This window comes from Lissotriton helveticus, chromosome 1_1 (assembly GCF_964261635.1).
Source record: "Lissotriton helveticus chromosome 1_1, aLisHel1.1, whole genome shotgun sequence".
Lineage (NCBI taxonomy): Eukaryota > Metazoa > Chordata > Amphibia > Caudata > Salamandridae > Lissotriton > Lissotriton helveticus.
In genome coordinates, this window is record NC_136057.1 from 1,728,238,673 (window position 1) to 1,728,249,996 (window position 11,324).

The following is an 11,324-nucleotide window of genomic DNA, read 5'->3' on the forward strand; positions in this document are numbered from 1 at the left end:
TGATCAACCTTCTTTGTTCAGGTCCCCTATTGTAACGAGATTCTTGAAGGGCATCACGCACATGTATCCACCTGTTCCGTTCGTGATGCCTCAGTGGGACTTGAATCTGGTTCTGACTTTCTTGATGTGCGCTCCCTTTGAGCCGCTTCATTCCTGTCCTCTCCGTCTCCTGACTTTGAAGACGGCCTTCCTGGTTGCCATCACCTCTGCCAGGAGAGTGAGTGAGCTCCAGGCTCTTTCTGTCAAACCTCCTTTCATGTCCATTCATCCAGACAAGGTGGTTCTGAGAACTAGACCTTCTTTCCTGCCCAAAGTAGTTTCTGCTTTTCACATCGGGCAGTCCATCACCTTACCCTCCTTCTTCCCGCCTCCGCATCCCTCAAAGGATGAAGAGCGGCTCCATCGTCTGGACCCAAAACGTGCGCTTTCATTTTATATGGATCGCACACGCCAGTTCCGGGTGGATGACCAACTGTTTGTTGGCTACGTGGGTGCGAAGAAGGGAAGGGTGGTACATAAACGAACCATCTCTCGGTGGGTCGTCCTGTGCATCAAAGCGTGCTACTCTTTGGCTCGGAAGGAGCCTCCTGTTGGGCTGAGAGCCCATTCCACTCGGGCCACGGCGGCTACTACTGCCCTGGGCCGGGGAGTCCCCTTGCAGGACATTTGTCAGGCGGCTACGTGGGCCTCGCTGCACACGTTTGCGAGGCACTACTGCCTGGACAGTCCAGTCCGGAGGGATGGCTTTTTTGGCCGTTCTGTCCTCCAGGACTTTCTGGTGTAAGCTGTATTGGTTCGCAGACCCACCACCGGGGTTGGTATTGCTGGGGTATCTATTCTAAGGTAAGGAATCTAATACTAACCTGTTTCTTTCAGATGAACAAGTTACTTACCTTCGGTAACGATATATCTGTAAGAAACAGTAGTTAGTATTAGATTCCTTACCGCCCCGCCCATCCTCCCCGTTCTGCGAACTGATACATAGGGTTAAGGTCATCCCCTTCAGGGCCCTAGTTTCGCATGGCACCAGTGTTGGTTCTTCCATGGCTCTGCGTGTTCTGGCGCGGAAAAGCTGTGTGCAAAGAACTGACGTCAGCGCGCGGAGGCGGCGTCTATATACTCCAGCGACTTCATCACGACGCCGACGACTGACGCGGAGCCGCAGGGGACGCCTGCAGACGACGCCTACAGACGCGCAGGGGTACTGCTACGCAAAAGTTTCCGGATCCAGACTGACGCCTGGGGATATTCTAAGGTAAGGAATCTAATACTAACTACTGTTTCTTACAGATATATCGTTACCGAAGGTAAGTAACTTGTTCGTCAACCTGTTAGCTTTCAGGAAGGATTTGAAGTCCTGGCTGTTTGTTCAGTAGTACTTGCCATTTGCCGCCTGTTCCTGTTTCCACATTGGGTTTGAAGCGCCGGGACACTCCTCGGAGTAGCTGAGCGCTATAGAAATCCCATTTTAACATAACATGACAGTATTTAGGGGCTCCCTGAACCTTCCTTCCGGAGATCATGATACGAAAAGAAGAAAGAAGATCAAGAAGAACACCCGCCGTGCAGCTGCTAACAGGACGACAACAACTGACTTGGCCCCAGCCCTACCGGCCTGTTGATGCTGGAACCTGCTCCTGCTTAATCCCGGCGACTCCTGTGGACAGCCACCTTGGGACACCCGGAGGACGTGCCTGCCTTGACCCTCTTAAAAACTGGGACTCCCATAGGCAGAGGCTCTGATTAGCAACCAACCCCTGGTGCCAGCCAGGAAGCTCAAGACCTGCCCACTCTGCACCTGCTGAGCCCGGCCTGTGCCCGAGTGATCCAAGACCACGAGGATGTCCCCCCGGCGACTAGGACCCGAAGTCCAGTGCCCAAAGACCCTCCTCGACGAACCAGATGACGCCTGCAGCCTCAGTACCAGGGACCCCTCCAACCACGACCAGCTGAGGGTAAGATTTCCCGACACCCAAAGACACCCCTACACCCAGTGCCCTGCGGCTCCCTTTGGGGTACCTACCTCTTCTCCAGGATCCCAACTGACCTCCCGAAGTGGTGGTCGCACCTGAAGAATCACCGTCCCCGAGTCTGCAGCCTTTGTTCCCTTTTTACCTTGAGAGCCCGACTGCTCAAAAACACCCCTCACCCAGCCGCCAGAGAGTCTCTGGCAGTGCAACCTTTGCCCTATCCTACTTCCCCATTTGCCCTGACCAAGTGACCAGGAGCCCAGCTCCCACAGCCGAAGGCCGCCTGCCCCTCATTGGTTAACATTGGGCCTAACTACCTCTGCACCAGGCCGCCCCTGTGCCTCTGAGGGTGAACCAACTGTACCTACCTGACCCTGGGGGACCCCAGAGTCCATGCCCAGAACCTTAACTTCGCCAGTTGAGTACTCACCTAGAAACCGGTAACTCACTTACCTGCCATTGGATTACATTGACTGGTTTGACTCAAAAAATCTTCTAAGTGTGACGTTTTGAAAACTTAAAATATTCCTATAAAATCACCGAATTCCAAAGTACTCACCTTTGATTAGGAGAGAAGCCAGTACTGTACCTTGTAGCCCAGTACTGAACAGCACATGTAATCCGAACCGGGTTTACTAGTAACCTGAATTTTCTCCATAGGAATCCATTGTCTGCTTTTCTATGAAATTTCTTCAGTGTCTACTTTTGAAAACTTGAAATATTCGTTAAAAATCATACTAATTACTGAAACGTAATTACTTACCTGTCTTATGTAGAGATCCCAGTGCTGGACCTAGGAGCCCAGTACTGGATTACAAAAGTAACGAGAACATACTTTACCTGTAACCTGAATTTTCTCCCATTGGATAACATTGCCAGATTTTCACTGAAAAGTTTCTAAGTGTGAACTTTTGAAATACCTTTGTATTCCTTGAAAATCATTGCAATAACCAAAACGTGTTTACTAAACTGTTTCCAGCTTATACCCCAGGACTGAATCTAGGATCCAGTCTTGGACTTACAAAAGTAATCTACAAAGTAATCAACTGTAATTGTGTAGAAAAACCCATTGAGCTCAATGCTAAATTGTGTGTAGAATTGTGTTGCCTATTGCAACCCCTGTACCTATTGTGTTTACAAAGTCACTGCCTTTCTGCAAAGCAATAACCTGAGATTACTCATCACTGAGAAAAGTATATTGTTATACCTGTTGGTTATAAAAATAAAACAACTATATCTTTTGATATAAAAACAATTTCCCTGGAGTTCAGTCTTTGAGTTTGTGAAACCTTTTGATGACTGAGTGTGCACAACAAATCCTTTACACTGTCCTCTGGTACTCTTACTGCTCGACCAAGCTACCACTTTAGAGAGTAAGGTCACACGTGGCTTTAACCTCAGTTATACCTCTGGGGTTGGTGGACTCAATAAACACTGTACCTTATTCTGGTCCAACATATATATACTGCCACTTTCTCACACATCACTAGCTGATTGGACTACAGCAACGAATCAACAAGAAACTCCCCAAACTACAGACCGTGCAGAATGCCACAACCAGACTAATTCTTGATAACCCACTGCACAAACACATCGCCGAAAGGGTAACTTTCAAGCTGCTCCTTCACGCATACAAGGCCGTCCAACATCCTACCTCAATACCTCAAGCAACTGCCTCTCCTTACAAGCAGCTGAGAGAAACCTATGATCAGTCAACCTCTCCCTAGCCGCCGCCCCCGCTTCTCCAGGAACAGAGTGGGTGGAAGGTCCATCTTCCACCTGGCAGCCAAGACCTGGGATGAGCTGAGCTCCTCCAGAGCCACCATTGCTTATAATCTGCTAAAAAGATCCACTATACAAACAAAAAAAGAAAATGTTAGTGGAATCTATCCCTCACTAAAAGAAGCAAAGACAGGAACCATCCAAAACCACATGGAATTCAGGAAGACCATGCTCTATCCAAAATGGCCCCATAATGAACAGACACTACTTGCCATTACCACAAAGGTTTGACACTTCAAAACTCAGGAGCAACCCAATCAAAAACTAGTCCAGATCAACCACTGGATGGCATATGGCATGCACAACCATCAGCAGAACCATCTCACTCCCCTTTGCTTCACTCCACACATATGCACAGTCACATGATCATAGCAACACTATATGAGCAGCCTCTACCATACTTGTACAACATCAAAACATTTGTTGTGTATGCCACACTACATTCACACACTCCCCAAATGTACACTAGCACTTCTAAGTCCGAGAATGCTAACTCTTTCCATATGCGTCATTACAAGTCAAATAACACTAAAAAAATCATGTCAGCAGTAAAACAAATAAAGGCATTAAAACTTAGGCCACGTGACTGATGAGCATTCTTCCATGGATGCACTCCCATGATGCAGCTTGTTTGTAAATGTGCAAACACTCAAGAGGCATCACATTGACAGATCCCAGTGTCACTCCGTGCCTCTGCCATCGCTTCTGCTAACTTTTTGCAATGCTAGCCAGTGCACCTCGTTCTGAAACATTTGTGCAACACTTCTGGAAGACTGGCTTAAGCTAAATGAATCCAGTCGCTAACAAGGACTCAAATGCAGCCGTTATAAGGACGCCTAATATAGAAGACCAACTCTGCTGCCTAGAGCTGTCTTCAGGAACTACATGTATGTGGTGGGCATCTGTAGCAAGGAATCTGCGTTTGTGCAGTTTAATATCAGCACTTAGCAAGAAACTGCTCCTCTCCAACATTTATGAAGCCACTTTATAAAACACACATAACTATGCAAAACAATGTTGTTAAAAAATACATGTGATTAGTCAAACAAAATTTACAGTTCAGATTATGTTTGTCATCCTATGCCAAGCTTTCATGGACATAAGGAGGGCGGTTTTTAATGCAACTAAAGCATTATGTGGTAGAGCACTGTCCTGTAAAGACAGTATATTCTGCAGTGAGATGGTCATTAAATCCGTGAGCATTTATCATGTGTGCATCACAAAGTAAATTGTCTGTTTTGATCCTATTAAAATCTTTGCTTCCATCACACTTCAGAATTACAAAAACAGGTTTTTTTTCCTAACTGCCGAATGCATAAAATTCATTTACAGGCACATATATTTTGGTGTTACAAAAAATACATCCTGTAGCCTTTCAGGCAAGATTGTCACAATTCACTTTACTTTCTCTGACTGAAAAGTTTGAGGAATTTGTAATCACCAACCACCGTAAAAAATTATAGGTCACACTGTCAGAAGATATAGTGTGACATTAAACCTCTGTCTTTGAGGCACAGTAAAAGTGAGAAGATAAATACAGAATCTTGCTTGAACTTTCACCACTCACAAAAAATCCGGCTGGCGACAAACAGCTTAGGAAACACCGTCTATATCGTTTTGTATTGTATTGTAGGGTCATTCTCACTGGCGAATCTGCCTGGTCCCTGCCCTTTACCTACCTGGAACCCGCCTAAATCTAGTATTTAGGGGGCACCCTGAACCTTGCTTCCTCAGATCCATCCTGACAACAAGAAGAAAAGAAGTACCGAACAGCCGTGCAGCCAGCTAACAAGAGGAAGACGCCCACTGACTTGGCCCCAGCCCTACCTGCCTGTCTCCCCTCAAACCTGCTCATGCGAAATCCCGGTGTGTCCTTCAGCCAGCAACCTCAGAAACCCCAGAGGACCCGCCTGCTTTCACTTCTAAAGACTGCTTCTCCTGTGAACACTGGATTTGTTAAACTGCAACCTCTGGCAGCAGATGGAAACCACAAATCCAGCCCACTCTGCACCTGCCGAACCCAGCCCGAGCTAGAGTGGAAAGATACCACAAGGCGGTCACCCCTGCAATCCTGATCTGGCGGCCCCTGACCTGCCTCCAGCCGACGCCTGCAGCCTAAATCCAGAAGGCCTTCCCCCCCCTAACCGTGACCCGGAACTCGTAAGAAGATCCTACCTCAAAAGGCACCCTTTCACCCGATGCCCCACGGCCTTGTGTGCCCAAACTGACTGTGCCTGACCAACCCTTAACTTCCAAACTTACCTCTCCAAGTGGTGGTCCCACCCTGCAGTACTTTTGCAAACCTGAGGTTCTCCATTGAAAACAGGGCACCTGACCTCGCAACAGCACCCTGCACCTGGCTGCCCAAGTGCCGCTGAGGGTGCACTTTTTGTTTCCCCATTTGCCCTGACCTAAACCCTAGGAGCTTTGCTCCCACGAACCCAATGGCCTGCTTGCCAGCAGCCACCAACCAGAGACCCCATTTTCGCACCCGGCCGCCCTAGTGCCGCTGAGTACATCACTGACCCTGGGGGACCCCCTGAGTCTAACCCCAGAACCTTAACTCCCGCAGTGAATATCTTACCTGTGAACCAATAACCTGTTTTTACTGTAAAGGATAACATTGACAATTTTCTTCCAAAAAGTTTTTGTGTGTGGAGATTTGAAACTTAAAAATATTCTTTAAATATTGCACAAATAACTAAAACATATTTACTTAACTGATTGCAGGAAATGTCCCAGTGCTGAATCTAGGTATCCTTCAAAAAGGGGGTGGGACAGGAACAGACTAATTTGCATATAGCCAAGTTCTGAGCTGGGATGGTGCAGTGAGCTAAAAAACGGTGATGGATCAAGCCCTGATCTTTGGACTGGGTAAGAGTGGTCTGCTTAATTCAGGCACTCTGTTCATCACCACCTCCTTTTCTGAATCTAGGTATCCAGCACTGAGTTAGAAAAGTAACGTAAAAAGTAACTTACCTGTAATTTACTGAAAAAGTCTATTCATTTCAATGTACTGTATTAGCTTAGTGTTGCAGCCTACTGCATCCCCTGTAAATCAAACAAAGTACGATGTCTATTGCATTTTCAAACTGTTCTATATTCAGCAACTTTTTACTGAAAAGTATTTAATGCTTACCTGTGCCAGGCTTGCTTGGTTCTAAAAATAAAACAGTATATTTGTTATACAAAAACAATTGGCCTAAAGTCAGTTCTTGAGTGTGTGAATTAATTTGCGAACTGTGTGTACATCAAATGCTTAACACTGTCCTCTTACTGCTCGACCATTCTACCACAAATACAGAGTAAGGTTCGGTCTAACTTTAACATCTGCCTACCTATGGGGTCACCTGGACTCTATACACACTATACCTCATTTTGCTGTAGTATATATAGAGCCAGTTTCTTACACAGACAACAAATCGAGGAGCTGAAAAAACAAGGAGTTGGGCTGTCTCGCCCCAAGGTGCTTCTGGCTGCCTCGCCTTTTGCTGAAGTCACACCTAGACCGCTTTGATCCTTTGGCTCCCTTACGGACAACAACCGGAACAAGCGGCAGCAACGTCTCCCACAGCTAGCTTACTTCTCCTCCTGCAGCGTCCTGAAGTAGTGCATTTATCTCATCCACAGTTCTCAAATCTTCCCCCCACAACCCCACCCCTCCACTGTGTAGCCAGCACTTTTCTCTGGTGCCTGTCTCCTAATCGCAGGTTGGTCCCTGCTTCAGTCATCTTTAACCACCGAGCCTGTCTGTTCCCAGAACTCCTTAGCTGATAATAGCTCCCGTTGTGTGCTGCCACACTGCTTTAAAGGGCATCCATTTGCCCAACTTTGCTGTTGGGCTGAAACTCCAGGCTATTGGAAAGAACCAAGCCCTTCTCGTGTGATGACCAGTTCTTACTAAAGCCCTCTTGACTTGGTGGTTTTAATTATCATAAGTAGTTTACGTGAAGGCAAATATCCCACCCTCTGGTTAAAGCAAGACATTATGTGCTGTTAGAGTTAAGATTCAATAATCCATTTAAAAGGGGCACTGGCGTTTTGAGATTAGATCACTCAAATGAGCACATAGGATTGAGGCTCAGTTTACCAGAACCCACTGGCAAACTCCTAATGAATGAATTGAAGTGGGGTTCAGTAAAGCACGGACGTCAAGGATTGTAGGTTGGTTTCAAGATTGTGCACTTTGACTAATTGTGTAGATTGCAGTTACATGTATCTTTAGTAATATACATGAGTTTTTATTTTATTTTTACAGGAATGAATGCATGAACGAACAAGACTTTGGACCATCAGCTGAGCCAAAGAGACTGCAGGATGTGCCTGGAGAGGTATGGTCTATTCATGGCTGTATTTTCAGGATTAGTCTATCAATACCGGAGTGTGGGAATGTTAGCGTTATCCTGCATTGCCAACAGGCTGATGTGCTGTTCCCTTATGCTAGTAGAGTTGCTGAGTAATGTTCTTTAAAATAAGCTGAATACCAAATTAGATGTCAAGTCGCCTGACTTGATAATTCTGATGACCTGCAACATAACAGCTTCAAGATAACATAAGAGAAGCAGGCTAGTAATTCTCAAGTTTACACCAATCAATCATTAACCATTACTTTCTTAGCAATGAGTTAAACTATGCATGTTGAAGTTTTAGATTACGTATACTGAAGCTGGTGGCTGGGTGTGGGGGAATAGAAGGTGCTGGAGTTGATGCCATTTTAACTGATGTATTTCTGTAAAGTTGTGAGTCTCAATTGTCTGCACTGAAATCATTAGTAAGAATGGATTTTATTACATCTTAGTTCTGTGAACTTATTTCATGGGCATACAAGCTAAGGTTCTAGATGCTTTTACCAGTCTTGCTGTAGTTCTAATTTTGTGGGATTGTCTCTTCCTTTGTGAAAATATGTGCAACCCGACTGGGTCATCTTAATTGCATTGATCTGTCAAAAGTAAGTGCTTCACCTCAGACGGATTTATTCTGGTCAGAAGCAGGGTTTTTATATTAGCGGGAAAGATTTGAGTTATCTAAGCTGACTGGCCATTATTTTTTTTTTCTTGCAGAAGTTCAGCCATGCAAGCAAGTATGCTGCTTTAGCGGTTGATGGAGAAGATGGCGAAGGGTTCCCAGAGTGACACCTTTCCAAAGAAGTTCCACTTTCTCTTAGCCTGTTGCTTTTCCTGAACATTTGGAGAGCAGAAACAATCTTCAGTCAAAGATGAGAAAAAATGAAATACAGAATACTCAAAATTAACACCTCCGGGAGACCTTTCTTAATTTTAAACAAAACCCATTTGTTTCTCTTGCATGCTGCTGCAGCCTTTAAAGTATTGACCGAACTGAAAACATTTTTGACGTTTTATTAAGAGGGAAGTGCAGAATTTTAAAGAAATAAAAGGCCCATTTTTGGGGAGTGCCTGCACGCTGTTATCCAGTGTGACATAGAGCCTTCTCTTTAGTGAAAATTACAAAGCATGCATTCTGTACTGCTTTTGGGGTTGGTTTTAAAAGGACTTTGCAGTTCTGATGTGGGTAAGATGGTAGAAAGCGGTATATGGGCACATGAAAGGATTTCTGGAGAAGCAGTGTAGACTGCCTCCCTAGTCTTACCATAGCCTGTTGCAATTTATATGAAGTCTGAATCATTACCTAAATAAATAAACTTAAAGTATCCTCTTAAAGATAGGGTCTCACTTCATGTTTTTAGTGTCACTTTTCAGCCCTCTGCCCATATTTCTTCTGAAACCTGTTGTAATGCAGATTCTATTTATTAAGAAGGGGCTTGCCAAACTGTACTGTGATAGGGAAGAGTCATTAAAGGTTCCTTTTAGTCTGTCATCCAAGTCTGACGCTAATTTGCTGCTACGGAGCACATACTGCGATTAGTTTGGCTGATAATGAAGCATGACTTTGTTGGCTTAGGATGTTCTTGATGGTATGTATGTACTCTGAAGCCTATGGTATTAGTGTGGTCTGCCCTCGACCAAGGGATGGTTCGTCCTTACAAACCATTCATTATTGGAAAGTAAATTTCTTAAAAGGCTTACACTGAAAGTCTCGCTTAATGACATTGAGCAGTCCTGCGTAACTCCTACATGTGAAGAGGGGAGTATAGGAGGTAAAGAGGGGCAATTTTGCTTGTGTGATCCTTGTAACAATTTGCTTGACTCCTTTAATTTGGCAAAGCTTTGTCTGCTGTTCTCCCAGCAATAGTTAGGGGAGTCATTGCATTAATTTCTTAGGAGTTCTACTTTGTTACTACTTTTTGGGAAATGTGCATTCAGAGTCAGTTGTGCTGCATAGCAAACCTGTTGTGCAGTCCCAGAGGAGAATTTCGCTCTACCTTGGACTGATGCTTGTTTTGCAACATCCATGTTGAGAAGCATAGATTTTGGGTTATTTGGGTTTAATTTGCTGTTGGCTAAGAGGGCCTCACCAGTCCTTGCTTTAGGTGTTCCAGAATCACTACCTAGTGCATAGTATTAAGGTCATCTCTTGGAAGAGGCCGAGGTGTACAGTTTTTAGGAAGCCTCAGTCCCTGCTATTAAGAATCTTGTTTTGCTAGATGAAAAAAACTGTAGGCTGCAGCAGTAACCATCAGGTGGAGGCAGATTTGGCAGGCCTTAACCCTCAGACATCCAGTTGTGTCCTGACTAGGAAAGTATAGGAGCGTGCCTTTAGTATGAGCTGAAAGTGTCGGGGCTTCATGCTTAATTTCAAACTGTGTGCTCCCCTACTGTCGTGGCACAGTGACGGCCAACTTGCTACTAGTTTCACTTGCACCTTTCCTCTGTGAGTGGAATTGCTTTGGTTAAAAGCTGAATTTTACCCTCTTCCCATTTCTGACTTCCTGTTATGGGAGTACAGTTCAGTAGTCCGCATTTACACATTCTGGAGACGTGTACAAATTTGTATAAAAATCTATGAAAATAAACTGTAATTTCAGTTATCCGGGAGATGTCTTATCATGTGACCCATCCTTAACTTTATTTTTTTCATTTCATTGGTTTTTCTTCTCCCCTTCCAAATAAACAAATCTTCAAAATAATGTATTCCTGCATGTTGTTTTTAGCTGCCTGCTGTATGTGTGCTTTCAGTGTTTAAGACTGTTGAGCTCTAGAGTTAGACATGCAGTAATCAAGACTACAAAGCTTTGTGATTACATTTTGTCCTGGCCAAAACCTTAGCATTGGAGCACTCTGCTTCCAGCAAAGAATTTTGAGCAATAGAAATAATGCAAGCACCTATTCCCATAGGTCCTATGGGAATAGGTGCTTGCATTATTTCTATTGCTCAAAATTCTTTTCTGGAAGCAAGCACCTATTCCCATAGGACCTATGGGAATAGGTGCTTGCATTATTTCTATTGCTCAAAATTCTTTGCTGGAAGCAGAGTGCTCCAATGCTAAGGTTGGGGGGGCCTAAAAGGTTGTTTGTGGCTTAGGCTGTATCACTGCAACTGAGCAAGTAGTTTTAGTTAGTTAAATCTGACAGATTGACCATAACAGAAAAAGTTCAGGAAATAGGGTAAATTGTTGAACATCAGACACAACCGTCCAGCAAAAAACAATGGACA

At 44.7% G+C, this 11,324-nt stretch overlaps 1 protein-coding gene across 2 annotated transcripts in view; it reads left to right on the plus strand.

The window, feature by feature from the left end:
- EIF4B (eukaryotic translation initiation factor 4B) overlaps positions 1 to 10,797 on the plus strand; it is a 521,766-nt gene extending 510,969 nt beyond the window's left edge. For both annotated transcript variants that reach the window (XM_078689169.1, XM_078689170.1), the window contains exons 14-15: positions 8,011 to 8,083; positions 8,813 to 10,797. In XM_078689169.1, the coding sequence (XP_078545295.1) occupies positions 8,011 to 8,083; positions 8,813 to 8,884 (145 nt within the window). In that variant the 3' untranslated portion in view covers positions 8,885 to 10,797. The remainder of the gene's footprint in view (positions 1 to 8,010; positions 8,084 to 8,812) is intronic.
- The last annotated feature ends 527 nt before the right edge of the window (positions 10,798 to 11,324 follow it).